This window comes from Pithys albifrons, chromosome 3, assembly GCF_047495875.1.
Source record: "Pithys albifrons albifrons isolate INPA30051 chromosome 3, PitAlb_v1, whole genome shotgun sequence".
In the NCBI taxonomy this organism is placed as follows: Eukaryota; Metazoa; Chordata; class Aves; order Passeriformes; family Thamnophilidae; genus Pithys; species Pithys albifrons.
In genome coordinates this window covers 8278250-8304722 of record NC_092460.1, presented here as the reverse complement: position 1 = coordinate 8304722, position 26473 = coordinate 8278250, and the positions used below count along the sequence as shown (strand labels likewise).

At 41.0% G+C, this 26473-nt stretch overlaps 1 protein-coding gene across 1 annotated transcript in view; it reads left to right on the top strand.

The window, feature by feature from the left end:
* Window positions 1–26473, top strand: part of PTPRG (protein tyrosine phosphatase receptor type G) — a 397860-nt gene that overhangs the window by 340870 nt on the left and 30517 nt on the right. Inside the window, exons 14-15 of the mRNA XM_071550347.1 lie at window positions 13617–13708; window positions 25962–26053. Coding sequence (XP_071406448.1) covers window positions 13617–13708; window positions 25962–26053 — 184 coding nt within the window. The remainder of the gene's footprint in view (window positions 1–13616; window positions 13709–25961; window positions 26054–26473) is intronic.

The window sequence follows — 26473 nt, the reverse complement described above, 5'->3', positions numbered from 1 at the left end:
ATTGAAACATTCATATTTCATAAGGATGCAGTCTACGTTTTCTGAAATTATGGCTTGAACTCTTATTTTTAACTTTTTCTCATTTGCATACATATTAGTCCCTGTTTAAATGATGTGTTAATTCTATTCATTAGACTTCAGTGAATGCTTCTAACTCTCCTGATAATCAAGCACAGGTCCTTGGAAAGCAAATTATGGACTTTTGTGTTACACAACCCATTGTAAACATGACATTTATCACTGCAAAGCCAAATCCTGTGGAGCACTTGGCTGCAGTCAGGAGGACAGAAACCTTTTTGTTTGTCACCTGTGAATCAGGATCTGGCACCCCCATGGCTCTTCAGAAATTGTTGGGCACTTCACAACTGCTCCATAGTCCTGATGGTAAAAATGCCATCATTGGGGGGAAAGAATAATTTGACTCAGGTCCTCACACAAACCACTTTAAGAAAATGGACAATCAAGAATCTTCTGTTATGTATAACCTGATGGTGTAGACGAGGTTGGGGGACCTACATGAGCTCTGCAACTTTCTAAGGTGTATTTGGCCATCAGATCAGGAGCCTGTAGGCTTGGCTTGCTGCCTTCCAAAATATTCTTGTGTTTCTAAATCTGCAAGAACAGTAGCCCTGAGAGCAAAAGCGCAAAGGTTGCAGCAGTGCAATAGGAGTCCATTCTCCTTTCTCTGGTTTTCCGAGCCTGACCCTGTAGCGAATGCGTGAATGATCCATGGGAAGAATAGGGGGCAGCAAATGGTATTGGAGTTAGGTGTCTGCTGTCGCTTATTGATTTGCCAGGCTGTGTCAATTCATCTCTTTAATTTTAGGTATAAAACCATTGTTGCCCCAGTGGTAAACCCAAGGTGATAGCTTTGGAAGGTTTTATGCTGATGGGGTGAGCCCTCAGTAGTCCCACACAGGGAGTTGCCATGTGTTCTCTGATTATTAAAAAAATTGATGGGAAGAAGAAAGATTTCTATGGCATCTCTGTGAGGATATGCTTGACATCTTTAAAGGCCCATAAGTTTAGTTTCCATTTTTTGGCAGAGCCTGGATCTTTTCAAAAACAGCACTGATGTGCTGTGGGGAATTAGTTTAGCTTCTTGTGGTAGCAGAAGGTTAGAGTTTAACATTCCCTGGTTTTGTTAGCCACAGAGCTACATAGAACAAGTTCCCTGTTGTATAGTTTAAACGTATAGGTGGAGTCTACTACTACCTGTTGTCCCTGCAGCATAGTTTTATTCGAGGTGCATGGAATAAGAGAGCAGAAGAGAAGAAATCACTGCATTTGATGGACATTCTCAGCAGCTGCTTGATCTCACCATGTCTGAATGTGTAATCTCACTCTCAGGAGCATTCTGCATGAGAAGCAGCTGGGCATTCTGAGCAGAGAAGAAATGCTCCCATTTCACCAGTTTTTGAGATAATCCAAGCTGCAGCTGGGCCTGTCGGGAAATGAAAACTGTGTTTCAGTCAGACTGTGATTTTGGTGAGTGGCAGTGCTGTCTGAAGGATCTGAGCTTGCACTTGGATGTCATCTGTCCTTAGCCATGCTTCCTTATACTGAAGGTGTGCAAGAGGATCCCTGAGCTTTACACCGGCTCTTTTGAAACACAAACCATCTTCAGTCCACTCCTTCTTTACTCCATGCATGGTGCGCATGGAACCCAGTGGAGCTCCTGCAATCTCAAGCTGTGCTAATGCCCTGTATGATGAGCACAGAGAAGCATGATGAGGATAATGGACTTTAAACTAACCTTGGCCCAGGATTTAAGGTTATCCACAGTTCTCAGTTTTCTGCTTTTGGTTTTGTTTGTTTTTTATAAGTCTGGAAAACAGGCAACTCAGGTCATGGGGAGAGAAGGCAGGGGATGAGCATCACCCTTCTATGACTCCTTCCAGCTTTTTTTGCCTTGATGTTCCAGATACAGCAACTCCCCATCCCAGAGAGAGAGATGTATTGGCAATGTCACTCCTCATTTTGTTCTGGTGGCTGAATTAACTTTAACATTGCCATTGTTCTCTTCCAGCCTTTTTATATTTGCGGAGCTTTCTGCAAAGGCTTTAAATTCATATGGGTTGGGTGTTTTCTGTTACAGCTCATGTTCTGTTCTGACCTTCTTGGCTTCACATATTTTCCCCTTTTAAAGTTATTAGCTGTATCTGAGATCTTAACATCAGTGGACTGTTTTGTGAAAATGAATATTAATGAGATGGCTGCTGATAGCATTGTATGGATAGAAACAAATGTTTTTATAATAAATGGAATTTAATATTAATTGAGTGGTTTGGAGTTAAAGCAGAATATAAAGTGACAAACTCATGGCACAGCAAACTGCCCCTTGCAGGAATCTAATTAGAAGAGTGAGCAGCAAATTTTAAGCAAACTTGCTGTAATCACACAGGGGCAATACAAGAGTGGAGCTTAATTTGGAACCTGGGACCTGTCCCCTTGAATGTCTCATGTTTTCCATGAATCAACATTTAGTTACTATGTGGTGCCAAGTTTGCATTATTCAGCTTTTTCCTGGCAATGCTGCATCCCATTGCTCCAGTCAAACCAGAGGGAAACAGTATGTTTTGCAATAAAAGGGCACATCAATTAAATGCGCTGTGTTCTGCTACACGTCCGTTGGAGAAAAGTGACTCATTTGTTAGCCTGCTGAAATTACATTTCATTGAAAAACTTGTGCTGATGTTACAGGGTTTTGCCTGATCACTTGAAGCTGTTACCTTTGCCATTTCCTCAATGAGAATGTCAAGATTTGTTCCCTTTCCAAATTGCAGTGTTTGTTCGTGACTTGGAAAAATAGATGATTTTCTGAGATGTGTTGTAGATAAATAGTTAAATCCTGCCTCAAGTAACCAAGTGCATTTGTCACAGATTTATCTCATGTTATGAAGAGTGGCATAAAGTATTCATTTGGTTTGAATTGTTAAAAAATAATTTCTCTAAATATTATGTATTGTTTTCATCTGGCAGATGGAGTTGCAGAAGCTGCTATAACAAGAGTTTGTTTGTTGCATTTCAGACAACCTGGATATTGTGTGAAATTAGCTTAGCAAGCCTCTGAGAGGAGGGTGCAGCATGTAAAGTGAGGGTGTAGGAGTGATAGCTGGGGCAGTGCTTCCAGGCTGATGGAAAAGCATGTGGAAAAAAAACAACAAGGAGCAAGTCAATTTATCCATTCTGTCAAAATGGCTACGATCAGCCAGGAGGCAAATGAATAAACGGATCAACAAGTATTTCACACTTGTGTGTTCTCGACAGGAAATCACAGATCTGAAACCAAATGTCTGGGACAAAACTACCAGAAATAGTGGCAAAATACTCTGCTGTTTAGTCTGCATTTTAAACATTTTTAGCTCACAAAACTCCTTGCATGAAAGCACTAGAATAAAACAGGAACTTGTTACTACCGCTCCTGGTTATGAGCAGAGATGGAAATATTTGGGGTGGGTCTAAGAGCAAGACCTCAGTCCCCACTGTAATCTCCCTTTGCCTGCACACCTGGCCATGGTGATAGTGCTGTCTTTTGTGCTGCCAAGCTCACAGTCCGATTGCTGCAGCCAGAGCACCACCACAGGTCTCATCCGATCATGGAAATGAGATGCATGAATACAGCAGGAGGAAAAGGGATCTGACTTGCTAGAGGTGCCAGGGCTGAGCACTTCACCCAGGAGAAGACATCTATGTCTCTCAAGGACAGGGTGTGTGCCTGTGCAGCCACGTCCCCTCATGAGCTTCAAAAGAGGAAGTGCAGAGCTAAGAGCTTGTGCTTAATTACATGTCTGCTGCTGAGCTGCCTGGTGCATCCAGGCACGTTTCTTCTTACATTAATAAGCATTCATAGGTTCTTCCTAAGATGTGAACTGCAGTTCTTGTGGGTTTTTTTCTCTATTTCCCCAGGTCCACATTTATCATTTATAACCTACTCTGAAAGGTTATAAAGAGCTTAATAAAAGGTAGATTGAAGCTTGAAAAATAGTGCAAATAAAGAAAACAGTCCATAAACAGAAAATATATTAACCTGTATCTGGTGGTAAGGGCTCTAATAATTAACATAGGTTGACTGAATTTCTCCTCTTTGGCTTATCTGCAGTGAACTTTTATCTTAAATCAAAATGTTCTACTCCTGAGATTAGTAGCTGTTTCTACACACTGATTAAAACAATAGGAAAGCAATGGGGGTTTTTTGCCCGAGTGCATAGTTACTGAAAAAGAGTTTGTCATGAGGATGAAAGCAGTTTTTATTTTTTGTGTCTAATTTTCACAATAATTTCAACTGATTTTTAAAAGCAAAATGTCTTCTACATGTGTTACTTTATGATTTTTCAGTTCTTGACTCTTCAGTATAATTGGGTGCCTGCTAATAGACATTGTGGTAATTTTTCTGATATGCCTCATACTTTGAGTCCTTTTTGCATAAGAAATATGTATTTCCTCGGCACTAAAATTCAAGAAGCCTTGAATGAGTTATAGGCCTGAAACTTTGAAGATGTCCTTTTCTTAATAAATATTTTGAAAAGGGAACTCTTCCTCACTTCATTTCACACACTGTCAGGATCATCCCTCTTGGTCCCCTCTGCCTCATGGTGTAGTGGATTCTACCTCCATTACTTGCTTATAATATTTCTAGACTTTTTCATGTGTCTTATTTGATCTGTGGAGATGCTAGTTTAAAATATACATTGTTTCATTTTCTGTGCTTCTTTACAATGCCTATATATGCTTAATGCTGCTATCAGCTTTTTTGGTATTAATAAGATTTTTCTTGTAGTTTAATTACCTTGGGATTTGCTTATATTGTTGTTGTTGATGCTATTTCTTTTATAGAAACATTCTCATGGAAAATACTACAATTTAATGCAGATGCTCCTGGAAGGGTCCTACTGATGTGGGAGCTTTTTACTGTGATACATTAATTGCTGTGGGTCTGTGGGGTCTGGCGAAGGGAGCCCAGTGGATTTGTTCACACCACACTGACTGCCTGATTTAACCAAAGCACTCTTCAGCAAACACAACTCATTTCTCTGCAGCACCACTCTGTTAGTGCAGAGCAGTGCAGAGCTGAGCCCAGGGTAGCTATCACAGCAGGTAAGTGGTGCCTGCACATCTCCTGGCATCTCACTCCAGCATTTTTCCAGAGCTAGTTAGAGTTGTATTCCACATACCACAGCAGAATACACAACATGGTATTTCTCTGTGATTTGGTTCAGTGGATGGCAGTTCATTGTCCCGATATTTGTGTTTCCTTGTCACATTTGTTAACCTTTGAATGCAAGAAACTCATTATAGCAATTCCTCAGACACGCATACTCCAGGCTTCCCCAGAGCTCTCGAGTCAGTCCCAGATTAGCATCAGCGACAGCAAGAAGCAAATCTCCAAATGGGTTGATTGATAGCGAGATTAATGATCCTCAAGACTTCTGTCCAGGTTTATTATTTGGCGGCTTACAAATCTTTGCTTTCAGGGAAATGGGTGGGGAGGAAGGACCAGCTGGCTGCCACCCGGTCTGTCTCTATTAGCGTGATGAGGTGATGTACAGAGCCCTGTCAGAGCACTAGCATTAACTAGTGTATTTTCCGCATTCTCATTATCTACCAGGTACTCAATGATTTGCTTCTCTGCTTCTGGTGCCAGCTACTCTTTTCTTTTCCTTTGCACTGTGCTTCCAAAGGTGTAATGCCGTTTCTAATTGTGTTTTAAACAGAGTTAGCAGAGAGACCATAAAAATTTTTAAGTAGCTGTTTCTTGTTGAAGTGGCCAGTGAAAAATGCCCACCCTCCAAATACACAGTGATTAAGAGAGAAAGGAAATAATCACATTTTTAATATTTTATCTTGGCCCCAAATAAGCTAAACATGAATTATATCCAGCAGTGTTGGGAAATCTTCCTAGTTCTCCCATGCAGCTTTAGTCCAGGTGCACGTGGACGTGTGTGTTGAGAAAGATGGAGCTTCCCATTGAGTATTTTATTACATTTAACAAACTGGCGTTTCTGCCTAAAGATGGGCAGGGACATCAAAAGAGATGAAAAAGCTGTGCTTACATTTTTAGCAGATTTTTATGTTCATCTTAGATCCTGGGCTGCAGCTTGGGATACCTAAACCATCTGTCAGTTCAGCGTCCTGATAATTTGGATGAAGGAAAGAATATTTTTGCAAAGGGAAGAGCGGAGGTCTTCCATTTTGAGAGTAATTAGGTGGGAGTAATTAGGGACATTCAGGTGAATATTCCAAAGAGAGACTGCTGTCTCTCTGTTCCTGCTCTCCCCTGCTAGGCTGGATTATCTGTTTTGGTTTTCCTGTAACGCTATTTCCAATCCAGATGAATTACACTTTGTGTTTAAAATTGCCTCTATTTTAACCTCCCAGTGTGCCACCCTATTTTTATTCTTTCCTTTCTTAAGGTACATCATCCCAAAGGGAATTCATGTCCTGAAATGATAATATCAAGGATGCCCAATTTAGAGTTCTTGGAGCTGCTACTAAAAGCTGCTCTCTAGTAAGAGGCAATCTTCATTGATTGCTGCAGCTCTTGTGATTACAGAACAGCTCTTCACCTGCCTAAATCCAGCTTCCTTCTGTGAGAAAGTTTCAAGGTTTCTTTTTAATATTACATGATGTTTAGGGCATTGGAAGTACACATTTTATAGGAACTGCCTAAGGTACTATTTGATTGGAAAAGGCATATCTTTGTTTTCCTCTGTGATTTTCTCGCCTTTGTTATGAATGTTGCATTACACAAATAGTTGACTCAGGCAGAAGAAAATGAATACGTCAGTTTTCCCTTTGGTTTTTAAAACTGTGCATAATTTTTAAACCATTTTAAGATACCACCTATAGTTTTGTCTGCCCTGTTTTTGCCTGAAGACATTGAAGTTTAGAGTGGTAATGCATATAACCAGGGAGCTCGTTCTCTTGCAGGAGAAAATACTGATGAGTAATCCCACTCAGTCATCTGTAAAATTGCTGAGTGTATCCAAGACAGCTGTTGTGAATATTGATGAAAGCAGGAGGGGAAGGTCTGGTGCCTCTAACCCTGTCAGAGGTCACCAGGAGAGTAATTAGCTACCAAGTGTCACAGGGCCAAGTGTCATCACAAATAAGGTTTCACCATCACCTTCACTGTTCTCCAGGGACCACAGGAAGATGGAACCAGGAAGCATGGAAAGTGTTTGTGCTGAGTTAAGCTAAGACTTATCCACTCATGATTTGCAATTAAGGAGCTTTCTGCACTAGCCACCTGGGTGCTCTCTGATCTCACAGCTGATGAAGGGGGAGGACTTGAAGGTAGCTCATCTGGGCATGTGTTGTAATTTCTTAACTGTTTAATTATTTGAATACCCTTCCAAAAATTATTATGTCTTGTATAATGCCTGAGTTCAATACCGTATGTGATGTAAATGGGTATTTGGGCTCTGGTGCAGGATAGGATCTCAAAGGATTGGGAGAAGAGGATTTTTAATTTTGTGGAGAGCTGTGTAGTCAGCTGGCAAATTTAGACCATAAATATTAAATTAGCTGTCGTTCTGTGTCAGAAATCCCTAGTCTTGCTTGCAGATTAGTTTTTCAGATGGGCGGTTTTACTAGTGGTGTGCTCTTCAGCACAAATACTCTCTCAAAGTTTTGTCCACCTTCTTTTTTCTGTCATCTGCCTTTCCCTAGCCTTTTTCCTGTCCTCATTTTCCTATGATACTGCAGAAGGTGTCCAAACCACAACTGACTGATGTGAAAACACACTTCTCTTTACCTAGAGGGAGTCCCTAGGAAGAGTCAGTCTACTTTTCACCATTCTATCCAGAAAAAGGTGCCAAGGACTTGGAATGCCATGCACTTCTGAAACATACCTATGTAGCATGTAGACTGTATCCATGTGATGCTTAACACTGCTCAAGAAGATTAAAGGAACAAATCGCTTTTTGGAAAGAATGTGAATCACCTTCAGGAGGGATCTGCAGAAAAATCAGCTTTATTGTAGGGAAATTTTCCTCTTTTTCAGCTTTCCTTTATTCTCCTGGGGTTTATGCATTCCTGTTTTTTATATCCCCCAGTAGCTCCAGTTCAGTCAGCATTCACTGCCTCACTGCTCCAGCATGGCAGAGGTTCTTTTATAACTTGGCTTTTGAATTCTGACCATTAAATGTTAAGACCTTGGAAGGAAAATAATTGTAGAAAATTGGGGCAGTATAAGCCATTTTCTGGCCAAAAAAAGAGTAAATGCAGATGCCCCTCTGATACAATAAACGTAATATCACTGCTCCATGCTGGTCACTTATTCATATTCATAAGATCAGCTTTTTTCATGTGATTTTCTTTCCTATTTTTCTTCTTAATGCTTGAGTCAGTTTTATTGCTCATAAAAATCAGTGACTGATGACCCCAGCTAGAGCAGTGCAGACTGCAGACAGCTGTTGTCCAGGCTCCCATCCACTGCTCTGCTGGTGACATGGTCATGATTTGCAGCACTTCTGTTGTTCTGTAGTCTGTGCTCTTTTCTGAGGAGTCATTGCCAATTCTGACAGTGACAAATGCTTGCCAAGGAATAGTGAAGCTAGTTTAAAGTGCAGAGCCATGTGTTACTAGTACACTTGACTGCATACATACTTTGTTTTTGGTGCCAGCAGAAACCAATCTTAATTGTGTCTCCTGGAAAACATGCAAAACAGTTCAACGAGAATCTGAAGGAGCTTTTCTTCTATTGAAAGTGAGAATGAATGTACAGAGGTAGTGAAAGGGGATCATTTCCTGTCTGTGCATCTTTGTTTGGGAGTTCCTTGCAGACACCCCTGTGATGGAGGAGCATGGTGAATGAATGCCTGTATCCAGGTTGCATTTGATAAAGACTAAGCCATGTCCTGTCCAGCCTGGTTTAGAGGTCCTTTATAAGTCTGATTTTGCCTGTTCTTCCCATCAGCTAAGGACTGTGTGTGAAAGTAGGGTGACTGCAGGGACTGCTGGTCTCTTCATTAATATATGTACATTTTGCAGAGCTTCTGTCTGTGGAAGGCTGTTTCTGGAGGAAGGGTACCTGAAGGACAAGGTTTGCCCTGCTCTGACAGTAGTGAATAGGCCTCCAGGACCCTTTCATGCCATCTGCCCCTGAATTGGTCATGCTTTAGGAGGTAATGACCCAAGAAGAGAGTAGTTGCAAGAAACCAGGAGCTCCTAGATGCTATTACAGAAATAAAGGAGTATAAATCTGGCTGGCCTTGAAGAGGGAATACACGCTGCTCCAGCCAACATAAACTCCTGGAAGAAGGAGAACATCCCTAGTGAAAAAGGAGCAATGAATGTGCTGGTCACTTCAGCGTGTGAGGCAGGGCATGGCTCTTAGGTGTCCCCAGAAGGTGAAGAATTCCCCTTGGATTTTTCCTGTGTTCAGCCACTGTCCTAGTGGTTCCAGCCAGCCACTGCAGAAGCAGTTGCTTGCCCTTCTGCAGTGATCCCTTGCTCCTCCTCTCCCTGCCTCAGCTGCTCTGGAGCACACAGATCCCCCCGTCATCACAGATCAGGGAATGTTGCCTGCACTAGACCAGAATGGAGGAGTAAAGGCCAGACACTGCCCTCGGAGCAATCCCCAGCACTCCCATCAACTGCAGCATGCGCTGTGTGTCTGCATTGGATGCAGCATTAACTAAACACTTGTCTGCTACACAAATAAAATGCATACATGCTTTCAGGCCATTATGTGATCCAGTTCTCCCTCTTGCTTTTAGATGACTATAAAGAAGAAACTGCTTGAGCTTTAGTAACTAATAGCCAAGGAAACCTGTTTTGAGTGTTGAAATCTCACAAGGCATCTCTTCTACAGAAGCTAATCTGGTATTTTGCTCACCAGAGATTGAACAAACTAATCAGGACCACCTCTGGGCATATTTTTATGCTTTCAGCTTGGTAACAAGGTGCTGCTGCTCTATACTTTGTATCTTGTTAGTTTGCATAAGTAACTCACAGCCACTATCTCTGCAAAAGGATTCTGGCAGGGGATGCTCTCCCTTACATTGTCTTTGCCTTACAGACCCTGCCTCAGCTCCTTCTCTGGGGAGGTGCTAATCTCGCAGTGTTTTACTTTCTGCATTTGGGTCCATATGTGACAACTGTGTGTCTGATCACCACAATCTCGCACAGTTATTGTACCCCAGGGAAAGGGAGCCAAAAAACATATGGGGCTAGAGAAAACAGTGTGCTTCACTGCTCACAGGCATATTTCAGAGACAACAGACTCTTTGGTATTTCACAGAAAAGATGTGTGCTCCTCAAAATCTTTTGGAAGTGAAATGAAGGTTGTGATTTGCTTTTCTTCTACCACTGCTGCAGAAAAACAATAAGTAATCTGAAATTAGTGTTTCAGTTGTTAAGATTTTAATAACCATTTATGCCATGACAAATCCCAGTTGCTCATTCACCATGGACTGCTTCTATTAGGAAAAAACCTCTGGTAGTTTTTTCTGCTAACTGAACAAGTGGGCAAGCACCTGCCCATGTATACACAGTGGGGTTAAAAGCTACAAACTGAAGTGCTTATGTGAAAATAGGTGTAGATTTGGACCTTGTCTAGCCCTGCATCCACTCCCTCTTCTCTCCAGGGCTGTGTCTCCAGTGGTTTGAAACAAGCAATTTCCTGCTCTCATCCTTTTTCTTTATCCAGCCCTCCCCATATACACACACGGATTTACTGCAGCCTCTTGTAGCCTTAGCAACTGCTGCCACTTAAGGTTTGCATGTGGAGGGAAAGGTAATGGGTAGAGGAAATGCCAAGGGATAGAAAGGAGCACCCCAAGCTGGGGGAGGAGGCAGATGCTGAATTGTCTGAAATGCCTCTCAGTAGCCTTAATGCCAGATATCAGTATTTATTACTACAAACTAGACACGAGTTTGCAAAAGGCACTTCTTAGGCCCTGATGTTTCCTCATTTAGGAAAAATGGACATTATCCAAACTGGAGTCATCTGCCTGGCACCCTGAGATGTGAGCTCCGTCCTGGTGCTGCAAGGGGAAAGATGAAAGAGTAGGGAACAGACCCAGTAAGCAGAACTTCCTGGAAAATTCATCCAGCAAGTTTGTTAAATATGTAAAAGGTCTTTTAAGCTCAATCACTTCATCCTGCTCTCAAGTTTGAGCCTGCCTAGTCCCTGAAACATGGAAGGAGTCACCAGGACAAATGCAATGGACTCGGCATAGTGAGCTCAGATGGAGGGGCTAAACTTGGAGTATTTACAGCAATTACAAGCAAGTGAGGAAAAAAAAAAGTTTGAGAGGCATGGCTTCACCTAATGTGCCAGTATCCATTGTGAAGTAATGAACATGCTGCATTATGTAGCTATTTACATTAGATCTTTTACTATCATGTTTGTGACTTGAGAAAAACCTTTAGTCAAATTCCGTGGTGACTGCCTTTACAAAACAGCTACAGAAAGTCTTCCAGGACTAAAACACAGAATTTTTAATGACATTAATGATTGTGGCAAACTTTGCTCTGTGAAATATTCATTTAATACATTGTTATTCCAACATTGTGCTCAGCAGTTGCACTGGGCTGGGTATTCAGCTATCACCATCATGGGCCTTAAAATACCACACAATGTGATTATCTGACACAATTACATGTTTCAAGGCTATTAAGAAAAAGCCATCTTATAGCTGTGTATATAAAACCATAATGCCAGCCTATCAGAGCCTCTCAGAGTGAAAAATAACAAATTAACAAAAAATAATTGCTTTGCTCCTGTATCATTAGCTTAAAAAAGTCCTGTAAATCCCTGTATAAAGGTTTGGGGTTTTATCAAACACCTTTTTAAGGCCTTCATTACCAGGAGAAGCTGTTCAAGGATTTCTGTAGTATTGACTCAAGGGAAAGAGCCCCAAATACATCAAAATCAGGAACATTTTGCCTGTTTCATATTCATAGTTTCTTCTTTATGTGTGACTGATTTATTCTGCTGTGTGCCCCCAGGGTGTGCATTGTCCAAAATAAAGGCTGCCAAAAAAAATGAGAACAGAGCAAGTGGCAGGGTGGGGGAAGTTCAACTGATGTTTTTAAATGCTGTGAGACTATTGCACATCTTGCATCCTCACGTGTGAATTCACCTAATGGTGTCTCCTAAAAAAAGTATACTCACTAAATAAATAACTTTAGCACTGTGCAAGACATCATGCCTCAAAATAGAAAGCTGCTCCCAGACAATGCTGTGAAATCCACTCTCTCCTGCTTCTGTGTTGTTTTAAGTTGTACTTGTGCTGCCAAAGCTTGTGCCTGTATTATGAAGCACTGTGCTTGTGCAGTAGAAAGTACAGATGCATGGAAAGCAAGAACCTTAGGTTCTGATTTTGCCTAAGAGAGTGGTTTGGTTTTCAGTGACTTTTTTTTCTCCCTGGTACGTATGGATGTTGGAAACAAAGGGAGCACAAATTACTTAGACAAAGTCGGCAGAGCCGGCTCTGGCTCTGCTGATGGGATCTCTATGGAGAGCACAATGCCCAAGTTACAGAGCACCAGACTGCAAGGCAGGAACTCGGAAGCCACTATGTGCAAATACGTTTGAGCAAGGGAACCAGCACCTTGACAAAAGCACAGCTCACCAGGCTGCCCACAAACTTTGCCCAGGTGTTGAGGAGCAGTTGAAGGGTGGCAGTGAGGGGGATCTTTCTGAAATGGGAAGCTATTGTTTAGTCCCGACAGATGAGAGCAGACCCTTCTCCTGCCACAATAGCTGCTCACACCAAGCAAGACTCATTAAATATTCAGTTCCAGCCTCAAGCAGCTCATTAAGTCAGCAATGAGCAGTGACGCTGGTGTTGGAAAACCCTGCCTCAGTTAACATCACCATGCAGAGTCTCCCCGGATCTCTTGATGTTATTCCGCCCAGTACCTTTTCTGTGATGACCAGCTTGTGCTCTCTGCTTTGCGTTAAATACAGGTAAAAATGAGTCAGGTGGATTTAAGTTCTGCTCTTCTTTATAGGCCTTTTCAGAGATGAGTCCTTGGCCCCAAGCTGAGCGTCTGTTGCATTTTTCTGTAGAAGCATATATAATACAACTTTGCAAGAGGAGGGTTATATGGCTTTAGTCTTATAAATGGAAAAAATGTTTGAAGAATACCTTTCATAGCAGAACATCATGATATGCAGCAGTTACAGATGTTCTATTACTGTCTGCTGGCTGTTACACAGCAGAAACTTTACAGTAAGTGTATTTTCCCTGGAAATGGGAGTGTCTTAGGTAGATTTGGGCTTGAACTGTTTGCTGAATATGTTTCTTGTGTGCAGGATTTCTTTCTGAATGATGTATTTGAAACCTGTTTTACAGCCACTAACTTTTATGAGTATAATTTCATATTCAGTAGTACTTTGCAACAATATATAGAGGCATTTATGATGGGAGGATGTCAGATGTCAAGGAATTAGAGCACACCAGAATCTCGAATTAGGATTGTAATTGTAGAAAATGCACATATGTTTTCATGCATTGATGTTTTAAAACTATAACATCTGAAAGTATGGAGCAGAAGTGGAACTGAAACAGAGAAGCAGAACACGTACCTAAGATTGACTGTTTTTTTCAGAGGCAGTTTTTCACACCCTGAGTCTATTTCTTTTCTTTTTCCTTTAACAGAAAGTGTTTTCAGACCGCTCATTTCTATGTGGAGGACAGCAGTTCCCCCCGTGTGGTCCCCAATGAAAGTATTCCCATTATACCTATTCCAGGTAAGAAGGGCTTAATCTCCTGTGTTTGTACTACTTGGAGTCTATTTTAATTACATAAAGAAGGGAAGGTTATGCTTGTGATAAATCATAGGAGTTTGGTAGAAATATTTTGTATCGGTGCTGCTTCATTTAATTTAATGTGCTTTGCAGTGGGGCTCTGAGTGCCAGTGCTGTTTTTTTCCACAGGCACCTCTCCCACGTTGTTTTAATAGAAATTTCAGAATAACCTTTGTAAAATGTCAAAAACATGAGTAACACTTCGTAAAAGACCAAGGCATTGCATCCAGGATGAAACCAGCTGCTCTGTCAGGGCAGGTTGTGGAGGAGGGATATGTGGCTTCACTGCTCGCTCATGGCTGTGGCCCTTGCCCCCACTTTCACTGTACACAAGAGGTGGTGTCTGGGGGTCTCAGGGAGGACAGCGAGACACAGGGATGAGCAAACAATCTCAAGGAAAGTCCAAAGCCATCTGTTAATTTGGTATTAATCAAGTTACCAAAGGTCAAATTCTCCCTTCAGCTATACTGAGAATGAAGCTGGAAGCAGAGTTTAGTGCTGTTCTCTCTTCATGAGGCATTTCCCCTGGGAATTATTAAGTGCAGGATGCAGCTGCCTCGAAACCATGATGACAGAGAGCAGCCTGGTGTTACTGTGGCCTTAGCAGCCACTGTCTTGTTTGATGACGGTCAGTCTCACAGGCAAAATTAAGATACCCAAAATGTCGTATTGACCTCAGTCTGTCAAAGGCTTGTACTTGTTTCTTGAAGGTGTTTTAAGTTTCCTTGTTGTATTCTATAATTTGTGTCATTGGTCTGGGATTCAATCTGCAGTTAAATATATGCAATTTGCCAAAAAACATGCAGAGACTTTTCTGAGACACTGAAGAAATGTGCTTCCTAGAAAAGTGAAAGGATATGGTTATATTTTCCTTGATTTTATTCAGTAGACATGTGTGACTTATTTCTAGAAAGACTCTTTCAAAGTACCCATGGGAACTAGCATGAAAGGTCAGCTATTACATTCCTACAGAAAGCGTTACGCAGTTTGCCTTGCAGTCTGATGGTGTGCCACTGAAAATAAAAGAAAACAAGCTCTCTTCTCCTCTGCTTTCTGTGGCAGACTGAAATGTATGTCCTTAGCAAAAAGTCACCCTTCTCCTTCTCCTTCAGGGTAACAGGAGGTGACAGGGTGACAGGCCTTGATCTTAGACCACCTGTAATGAGTGTTCACAAAAGTACTTAAATAGCTGAAGAACTCCATTCTTTCTACTGTGGAACCAAGAGGAACAATTCCCTGTTGGGGCTGCTTGTAGCACTTTAATGGCCCCACCATGCCTGCTCTTGTGTGATGCCTCCTTGGAGCTTGTGGGGAAGGGGAGGGTGTGCTAAGCTGGACTCTGTGCAGAGCAGTGTCAAAACCCAGTAGATTATAATCACAAGGCACTGGAAGGAGAGAAATTCTCCCCTCGGACAGAAGCCTCTTTGGCCAACATATAGTATTTGTGCTGAAATTGAGACAAGTTTTTCTTAGATCTATTTACCTGTTTATCTAACCAGCAGAAAGCTCCATGTTCTCCTGCTGCAGTGTATGTTGTTGAGACCCTGCTGCACAGAGGTGTTGTGATGGTCAGTCCCTTAGGACTGGACTGCATTCATATGAATTGTAGTGTAGGCTAAAGAAGTTCAATGAAATCTGTGCAGATAACAAGGACTGTAAGGCCAGCAGCACCAGTGCTTTTCCAGCAACTTTATTGGGATATGTTCCATGACTCGAGCAAGCCAAGTTGTTGACCACAGCATCTCTGGGGCTGACATGATGCTGCTGTCACTGCAGCACACACTGTGGTCTGCTCAGACTCGGTAATGCTGAGAAAGACCTGCTTGGCCCTGATGAGGAGTACTGCAGGTTAAGGCACCCAAGTGCTGCAGGACACCTTAGGAAGCTTTGTTGTTAAAAAACTGCGAGGATTTCTGGTATCTCTAAAGCACATCATGAACTTATCCTTAGAAAGAGGTTTAGTTTAATTGGATGCAAAGGTGAATCCAACCGTCAAATTCCCAATCTAATGACAACATTTTTGTGCATATAATGATCATATAGACAGCTGCATACAGACATCCAAATGGAGGGGCCTTAGTCTGAAGCTGAGTCATGTCCAGAAAATCTTCAGAGAGAATGAACTGGGGAATTTGAAGATCTTGGCACTGACAGTAAAGCTATTCAGGTCACCAAAAGCCAAATCACCCTTTGAAAGGGCCTCACTGTGTGGATTAACTACTGCCTGTGCAGGGAGTCCATAATGAAGCTCAAAGTTAGTCGAGATAAATTCCAGTTACAATGTTTTTCTCCCAAAGATGTGAGATAATGCCTGGAAAGATCTTTAAGCTTTCCTAGCTGTTCTCCATGTTTGGAGATGTAGGAGAAGGCTGTTTTCCCCCATATACCTGTTGCTAAATGACAGTCTTCCTTGACGTCAGCTGCTGCTCCCACATAGACAGCCCACTGAAATGCCTTAAAGACATGAAATGACAAAATTCTCCTTTGAACTGATGGCAACTGATGAAATGATAAGCCTCTGAACTTTTCCTCTGGAAGCTGCCAGAGGGCTTGAGAAACTCTTACTCGCCATGTTGATTCTAGAAGCGAAATTTAAGTGGCATTTTCACAGAAATTAGTTTTTTGAAGTAGCCTTGTTAGCTTGTGAAACCCCATCCTTACAAGAGAAACTTGACTAGATGCCTGTGCCTCTACCTCCTACAATTCAGTGGACCAACTTCCACTCTTGGTTAAGAGCAAGCTAACACACTGATGGCAGTTTAGAGCAGTGTGACTGAAGGTGTTCAGCAGGTTTGCCAAGGCCCATCTACAGCATGCAGGGAGCTGCTTGGTGGAGGAGACTGAGTGGGTTTGGGTTGGCTGGTCCTGGCCCAGGTGTGGGGTGGCTCTGCCAGGTGTCTGGGAGCCAGGCATAGCGACATCCTGACGCAGCTCAAGAGGTTTCAGAAGCAGCACTGGTGTCTCTGTGTGCCACCACTCTGCTCCATGATGTGTTGGCATGATCAGAGGTAGCGTTTGTGTTTATTTCTGCACCCCATCCTGCTCCTGTTTATGCAAACCCTCTGTTTTCTCAGGTCTATGAACTCTAAATCAATCTGCCAGCTACCTGACATAGGCACACATTTACAACTTTTGAGGTGTGAAATCTAAAAAAAACACGTAAGGGAATGATTTTACCCATTTTCTGTTTCACTTCCCTTGGCATATGTGCTTAATTATTGTGCATGAGGCCACATCACCCATAGGTGTGTGCTTATCTGTGCAAATTCTCTCTGAGATCCAAATCATTATCATTATTCATAATTATCTGCACTGCTTGATCTAGAGAAGTATAGGACAAAGGAGTTATCATTAACTGAATCACCCACTGGATATTACATCTGAGGTATAAATCTCAGCTCACATAAGCCCTGCACCTGACAGTAATACATCTGTAATCAATGGCAGGTTTCTGAAAACTCCCCTACCATTAAGCCCAACAAAATTATCTCTCCGTACCTTCTCCCTTTGCCTCTACGCTCAGTTAATTTTGGCCACATCTACATCATCTTTGCCTGGATCTCTTCACTAAAACATCTGGTCTTGGAAAGATCTCACTCAGCAAACCTGCTCCTGCTTCTGTTTGTTGGTCTTTTCCACTGCTGGGTCAGTATCTGCCTGACTTTCTTGCATCTTTCTGGACTTGACCCTTTGCAGTAGAGTTAGCAAGTAACAACAGCAGCAGTGTCATAGCTGCAGACCTGTGTGTTTTGCAACCCTGACAACCAGTTTTTCTTTCTTCTCATCACAAGAGCTGCTCCACTACAGCAGTGCAGACGTTCACCTCTGTGCAACTTAGACGATATCAACAGTGGAATGAGCACAAATTCCACTGCAACCTTCCTCCTCTCCTTTATCTCAGAGCTTTCCTGCTCTTGAGAGGAGCATTATTCTTCATCTTGCTGTGGCTTTGCTGTTTCCTTGCCCAGCCCATGGGCACTGAGGTCAGTAGAACTTGTGAGAGCAGTACAGAGATAGTTGGCACTTGACACAATGGCAGAGCCCAAAACTCTGTGTAGTTTTGGCCACAGTCCCGAGAAACACAGACCATAAAGAACATAATGGCTGGCCAATGCAGCTGATTCATTTAGCATAGTTTTACAAAGTCTTTCACATCTTATATTTTTAGTGTAAATAAAATTTCTCAGAAGTGATTCCAGTCATTTCAGACTAGACTACAAGACTAAGGAACATTTCCCAGTTCTTGGATCACAGTGTGTTCAGTTTTAGGTTTAAATGCCAGTAAATTAATATTTTGACTAGTCCAGAATTTTAATATTGTATTTAAAGTAAATAGTGGCAGAATCTAATGGAAAAATGCTCTCGTGCTTCTTCAGCTGGGGGTGCATGAGCCCAGGAAATAACACAGTAGCCAATTTCATTGCAGTGAAAAGGTGTTTTGACCATGTCTTATATTCAAGGGATGGTGTGAAGACCAATGCAGCCATGACCCTCCTTCATTTCCCTCTGTCTTCCCATGGTTATAAGGAGTCCCATCACAAGTCCATCTTATTAAAAATTCTTAGCTCTTCAATAACCATGGTTGCCTTGAACCTCTCCTGGCAAATGTCAGTGGTCAGACTTAATGTGTTTTTTACAGGCTCGGCTCCTGCACTTCTGACATGTTCTAGTAGCATCCACTCTGTGACGAAGTGTTTCTATTAAGAAACTGTAATGAGATATCTCAGTTGACAAGGAAGCTGCAGGTTCCCAACATAGGCTTGGTATCTCACTGTTTTCTCCTAAGGTGTGGCTTTCTTAAGTTGCATCCCCAGAGCTAAAGAGCCAAGAGCAGGACACACCTGTGACCACAGCAATGACACTGCACTGAGCACAGTGAGCCTTGCTAGAGACTGGCAAGGTACAGGGAACAGCACTAACTGCAGCTGAGGACTTATTTCTCAAGGGCATGAAGCTCTTCACTGAGCACAGAGGTAGTGCTCTTCAGCTGTTTAAGACTTTATTTCTGCTTTCTGCTCCCTGCGGATTTATGTTCCAGCACCATATTGTGAATTGTACCCATCTTCAGCTTCAATTAAATTCATGAATGCAATATTGCAAACACAGCCATCCTCTGAAGCCAAGAAAATATCAAGGTATTTTAGGGAACATCCACCTTCCTTTTGCTCTGCTACCAACCCTGCTCCTGCAGTACACTGAAGAATTTATGGTATGATATCTGATCATGGTACTTTTAATGGAGGCATCAGAAGATGGCTATATCACAGAACATGTTTTTATGGTGGCCAAGTGAAATGTGGATAGATCCTTTTCTGAGAGCTGTTGCACTGAGGTGGAGAGTCCTGAAGTTGAACATTCTTGTGCTCAAATGTAAGGAATGTGTGTAATTCATGTCATGAATGGGACCTGAGGATGGAAGTGTGTGAGATTAAAATTGTGTTCCTTAGTAGGCAATACCAAATAAGACCATGTTTAATGCCTGTGCTGAGGGAAAATCCACATTATTTCATTCTCTAGAACTGAAATTGGTTTTTTGCTTAAAGGGAAGAAGTGTATTGCTATTACATTTATAATTAATGATAACCTAATCAAAGATTTGTACAAGCAGATTTAAACTGAGCTCTTATTTTGACACATATAAAATTTTATCATTAACATCTTTATATTCCTGACTGACACATGGCTAATAGCATCGTAGTAGATTAAGTCTTGAAGCAGGAGAGATGAATGTAGCTACAGAATTACACAGGTGATTTTTCATATTCTGCTTTTTCATGTGTTGCCCCTTTATCAGAAATGTGTCCTTGTGTTCATTTGACTTGATTATAACAAATAGATAGCAATTATCTTGCTGAAAGGACTCCTGTTTTTCTTTTAGCATGCCCATCTTTCCAGGACCTTCAAATGTATTCAAAGTGTTTTCCATGCCTTTTCACTTTGAAAGGTGTCTTTTATTAAAAACAGTCCTTCATAAACACGATTACAAAAATGTGAGCATTAATGGACAGTAGTGCCCCCAGTAATCATCTCTTAATGATTTCTTATTCATCTTAATTTACTTTAATTTATAATTTGTCTTAATTATTGAGGTCAGTGGCTTCAGGAGGATGCCAGTCTTAGAGATCTTCAGCAGGGAGTTTGATCTCCTGGAATGAAACCTACTGCATTGCCTTTTTAGTATATATGCAGATATAGTCTCCACGGAAAGTAAACACCTTCTCAGTTTTAACGTTTTTCATGACTTTATCATAAATTAATTGATACTTGTATTATACAAATAAAACTGATTTCTGGCTGTTTTTTATACATCAGTGTGATCAGTCAGAAAGATTAGTTATTCCAAATGAAACACAATGGCTTCAATTGCATTCTAATTTTAAATAGTTATGCAAGAAAAGCCAGCATAATTAAAAGCTCTGACAATAGAAATGTGTGTAATTCAAATGCATTAAATCTAAAATGGTTTGAAGAAAGCTGGGCACCGCCCTGTCATACGTGTGGAATTACTCGTGGAGTGGGTTGGGGCAGGATGTGGCTATGAAGTTGCCTGCTTAGACATTTCAAATTCAATCAGTGCCAAAATGTGAGCAGCGTGCAAAGTTTCTGGTACTCATAAGTATGTTCACTTTGGAGTGTACAGTCCATCTGTAGGTCTGTATGGTTTTGTCTAAACTTCTCTCTAGAGGTGGACACCTGACCTTAGTGGAATTGATAGGCATTTTTCAATAACCTCTACTGGGGCAGAACTTTGCCCAAGGATGTGCTATTAATCCTCGCAGTGTTCTTTATGATCAGCTACTCTACTAGAGACAGACCAAATACAGGAGAATTTGGGCTTTACATTCCCATTTAATACCTTGTGTTGTGTGCACTCTCATATTATGTGGTGCAGCTGCACAGATCGTGTTTAAATCTGAGCTATGAGTGGCCCATTGCTCATTGTGGACATGAATCTGTAGGAATCACACTCCACATGGTTACTTCTGCCATAGCTCTGCAGCCTTCACTCTGGTATGTGCTGTAGCTTATTGAATGGCTGTTAAACTGTTTTAGATAATATGCATCCTAAATTTTGATGTTAGATATTCCAGCTGCTTGCAGAATTTTTCTGTCACTCTTTGTAAAAAGTAAAAACCCATAAACCTTACTGAATGTGTTTAACAATAAGTAAATATCTTTTAAAAATTCCTGTGATTGCATTCCATGTTCTCTCTAGCAGCGGAAGGTAGGAGGGTAAAAGATGAATTGACATCCCAGGGTTGAGTGCTGCTGGGAACAAAAAGGTGCTTGTTTGCTATGGATATGGGGAAGCATTTTTCAGATATGTTGTTTTTCGGTGAGTTAAAAGGTCAAATGCAGTCCTGTTAAGATCCTATTGGTAGATATTTTGGGAAGACTTTTTGTAGAAAATGAGAACTGAGAATGTGGATTCTCCAGGATTAATGTCACTAACAGTATCACTGGTTTCATGATCATCATAAGACAAGTTAAGTTTGTGCTGCTTTCAGAAAGGGCAGCTTCCCTACCACTTCGCTATTCTTCTTCATAATCAGTAGGATCAACTCAACTATCCCACTGCCAACCAATCCTCTTCCACTTCCCCACAAATGAGTTAATCCTTTCTTACAGCCATCAGCCAGATCAGCAGGCTGATTCAGTTCACTGCTCAGCCCTGCAGGCAGAGAGAGGGGAGTGGGAGAATCCCCTTGTCCTCTGGCTGAAGCCAGCTGTGAAGAGCACACTGAGAATTGATGGAGGTGCTCCTGAGATGCAGGGATGGCACAGGGCTGCTGAGCGGTGCAGTAAGTGGCTCCTGCTGGAGCAGATGGGCCAAGGCACGTGGCAGCTATGGCACATGAATCCAGGTGGCTTTGCAAATGAGAGACTGAAGTGCAGCCACTAACAAACAAAGGAAATCAGATTTCATGGTAAAAATAAGGCATAAGGTACAAGGAGTATATTGGATTTAGTAGGCTGGGAAAGATAATAGAAAATAAAACAGAAAGCGCTTACAAGGAGAATGAAAGACACAGAGAATTTTCTTACCAAGACTTTGTCATGTGTGTGAAACATCTGGTGTTCAGAAACACCAAAACTCCAAACTAAATAAAGGTAATATGAGGAAGCACTTTGTGTTTGACCTTCTGGATTAATTCCTGACCCAAACCCATCTATTCAGATACAATGCCACTAAACTATCCTGTGGGCTCTCAGGCTATAAATTAATCAAAATGAATTGGAGACCCTATTATGTGGAAATGTCATTTCTGATAGGATATCCTATTTTTCTTTTGAAATTGGCCCCTATTGCTTTAACATTACACAAGCAGCTTATTAAGTGGGAGCTATGGGAAAATCCTTCCTGGTAGGATTACTAATTATCCAAACTTAAAATGTAACCCTATTTGAACTTTCTTGCTTCTATACACTTCAGGCTTCTTTTGAAGGTACCTGTCTTACAAGGGAATGTACTAATACTCTGCATTGACAATTGCCATTTCTTTAAAAAGGAGGTACTACTGAAGGTTTTCCTCTACAATAATTTTTTTAAAAGAACATGACTTTCTTCTTGACATTGTGTCTTTATAGCAATGAATGAGCTGCATTGTGCTACCCCTTGGGTTTATTTGATACTCCTCTCAGGTACTTGTCTTGGGCCAGCAAGTGAAGATGGGAACTCCACCAACATATTAAATATCTAGCACAGTAAATAAACACACCCCCCACCTTTCAGCTTCAGTAGTAGCTGATTATGAAAAATATTACTAAAATTCATATTGTTTATAATAATAATAAGTAGATATACAGTTCTGGAGCCCTTTGTCCCTGTCCATCTAAGAATACTTCTTTCTCCATGTAACGCAAAGGGTTAGTACATTATTATGGTGCCAGATTCAACTTTCATAGTGAAGTAAATACAGAATCGCTTTATTGACACTGATAAAACAGATGGCTAAACCCAAGCTAGACAGAACTGTAATTATATCTGCAGTGTTAGGGGTGAAGGTGTGTTATTAAAACATCTCCCTCTTCTCTTCGAATAATGTGTAGGCCTTGTGAAATGTAAGGATCACACTGACAATATCAAATGTCACTCCAGCTTCTTTCAGGGAAAAAGTCTATGACGCAAAAGGGAATATGGGCAGAACTACGGGGAGCTGCTAATTGGCCATTATAGGATTCTATTAATCTCTTCAATCGACTAAAAGAATTATAGTCATTGAAGTCTATTTACTTTAAGATGGAAAGAAGGCTTAACCAAAGCCTAGGCTGACGATAGTGCAAGGAAAAACAGATTCTGTGCATGAAGGTCACAGCCATCTTCAGATAAAGTCAGAGCAGATACCATTCCAGAGTGCTGAGGATGTTGGTACATATTTTACCAGAGATCTGGCAAGATGCCCATGGCTGGGTAAGCATGGACCCAGCTAAGGTAATTTGTGTTCCTGGGTGGGAGTTTGGAGTTGGACGTTGCGAATAGAAGAATACAGGCCCAAATTACTTTAATGCTGTCCTGTTCCATTGGTTAATATAATAGGCTGTATCTCATGTACAGCTGCTTTCTTGTCCTACCACACTGCAGGCTGCCCATCCGTGCAGGCCTGTGCCTGTCCCAGTCACAGTCTCTAGGACCATGTTACCCACCAGTTTGAAAACTGGAAAACATAGAGTTTTTTGAGTTTCTAACTTTCCTGGTTCTGATTTTAATCTTCCTAGTAACGTAATAATTACATTGGTTGCAATATGGTTTTCCCAAGTTTATAAGCACCTTCATTTTCCTGCAAGCCAGTGAGATCGTATGTCATCAGTATTTCCTATTTGATTTATTTAATGTGTAATTGTTGCCCATGTTATCAAATAGGGTAAGAAACTGTATTGGCTTCGGGCTCCTGAACAGAATTGGAATGAAAATGGAGAAGAGGAAAAAGGGAGGAGAAACTCTAAAGAACACTCAACAACAGAGAAGTGAAGTAGCAGTGGCTGTAAGGATAGAGACACACTGCCACCATGTAGTGACAATGATAAAAAGAACTAACCATACTTTGCCATGGATCTCTGGTGCAGACCCATCCTTGAAATTGGTGGGAATTCAATGGACTGGAGAGCACGTTATCTCTAATGTATTTTTTGGCTCACAGATCACAATTAAAATTAAATTCTGCCTTCTGCAAACCTAAATGGGACACACTGGCCTGCTGCAGAGAATCCTTGATCTCAGCTGAGCTAGACTATGCAAGGAATAAAACAAATGATAGCCATGGAACTTTTCCTGTGAGACTCTATGAAATTGCTATCATACCATAAGCTATTTTCAAGGAAATCTAGGATATATAGGTTACTTTTCAGGAGAGGAAATACTGTTTTACAAATTCTTGCTATTGAATTCTGTTCCTATAGATCATTCCATTCAAGTGTCTTGGCTGCAAAAATATTAATACAAATGTTGTTACGAGATGATGATATTCTCAATATTACATAGAATAAATGTTATCACTTAAATATTTTAAAATGCCAGCATTTCTGTAGGCTGCAGCTTTTTGCTAAAAGGAGCATACTTGTCAAATCTTTCAAATTCTGTATTACTCAGTAAATGAGCATGTGGTTAATTAAAGTAGCATTACTATACTGTGAGGTGACCAGATTGCAAGCATATCTTGAACAATTGGCCCTTGTAAATAAAATAGAAGAGACCTGATTGAAATCTGAAAATGTCAATAGGTGCAGAAAGCCACCTTAGAGCCTTACCTGATAAAATAAAAGGGGGGAAGTAATGACATGGTCAATATTAACTGCCATCAGCTGGAAAGAAATCAGATTGTCAGGGATCTATAAAATTCTTGCCAAACTAGAACCTCATTTACACATACAGATCTTCATACCCTTTACTAAGAAAAGCGTGTGTGACAGCTTAGAGGTTTTAGCTGCCAAAGATCTTTCACTCTGAATACAGTAAATGTCACATCTATTTATTTATCGTTAAATTTTGCTAAGTATCTGTAGAAATATTTGGATTTTTTCTATCATAATGTAGATGTTTAAAAGGAAAAGAATCCAGATTATAATGCAGCTGTAGCACCAAACCATATGGCTGCTAAATGGGAGCAAAAATACACCACTGAATTACTTGGAGTAAACATAAACTGGATGCAATCTTCAGAAGAATATTAAATGGAATATATAAATGCCAGAGTATCGCCATAAAATCATGCAATCAGACAATAGTAGCCATCAGGCAATAGATTATTTCACATACTGAAAGTAATCACAGTTGTACAGCAATTTGCATTTTTTAAATGCCAGACTGAAAATATTAACTGGTGAATGTTGGCAAGTACAGTGTTTTTACCAACTGCAGTGGTGGTTGTAACAACATCTAGGCCTTTCTTGAGAGAGGGAGAGAGAGAAATGGGGCAGCCATCCTACACACCTCAGCTTTATTAGAATCTGCCGAGTCCCAGGTGCTCGAAACACTCTTGTTTGTCTTTAATTCAATTCAAGCCTTCAGCTTCTTTCTTTTAAGAAAATGTCTGTGGGTGATTTATTGGTATATTGGGTGGAATTTGCACTGTGCTGAGCAAGAACAAATGGTCCAGTGGAATACATATTCAATGTTGTTAATAGCGTCTGGCATGAGAGAGAACTCAAATTAGTGTGGCTGTTATATTTGTCTGTTCCTTTGCTCAGAAGCAGTTTAGTGCTAAGTCCAGTTGGATTCTACATCATTGTGTAAAAGGGAAAAAGTTCATAACTTTGCTGAGAAAGGCCTGTGTGTCTGCTCAGTCTGGTAAAATCTTACTGAGAGTAATTGTCAACTGTACTTTCACATTTTGGGTTTCTTCTGTTCTTTTTATACAATGTGAAAGAAGAGGAGGCCTCTTCATCCCACCCACAGCCATCTTCAAACTGTGAGCAAGAGTTAAATGATCCTTGAACTTCAATTGGACTTTGTAAATTAACATCCCAGGGAACAGGCTCTCAGTATTTGTAATTGTACTGCTTAGAATTGGAAATACAATATGAAATGTTTACCTCAAAATTGGCCAGATTTATCAAGATTTCTATTACTGCCTATTGAACTAGCTCTGCCCCTGGGAACTAGCGGGTCTAAGCAGTACTGAGTGAAGACTTCCTACCCTAAAGCTTTATGTGTGAGACAAAGACCAACTCTGAATATCTCCTTTTTTTTTTCCTACAGATGATATGGAAGCAATTCCAGTCAAGCAGTTTGTTAAACACATCAGTGAGCTGTATTCTAATAACCAGCATGGGTTCTCAGAAGACTTTGAGGTACAATTTAATGATCCAACAATAAACTGTTGTTTTCCTGAAGTTAATTGTGTATTAATAATTAGGGACTGTGTGACAGCTGTGTGAGGCTGTCATGTCAGGTAAATGCAGTGCTCAAATGTATCAGAAGGAACAGGATAATACCAATTTGATACTGGGTATGAGCAATGTGGGACTGGACATTTACAGATGCTTTCTAAACCACCACAGATTTGGTGCCTTTAAGGGGGAACCCTCCTAAGTTTTTATTAAATAGGAAAAACTGCCTGCAAGCCCCCAGAAACAACATGAAGATACAAACAATTGTTTTTAACTCCAAGTTTTTCTTACAATGTGCAGATTATTTTACTCTTCTTGGTCCAGAATTTGCTCCTCTTAGTCACACTGAAAAGTCACATACCCCCTGAGTAGCCCAAAACT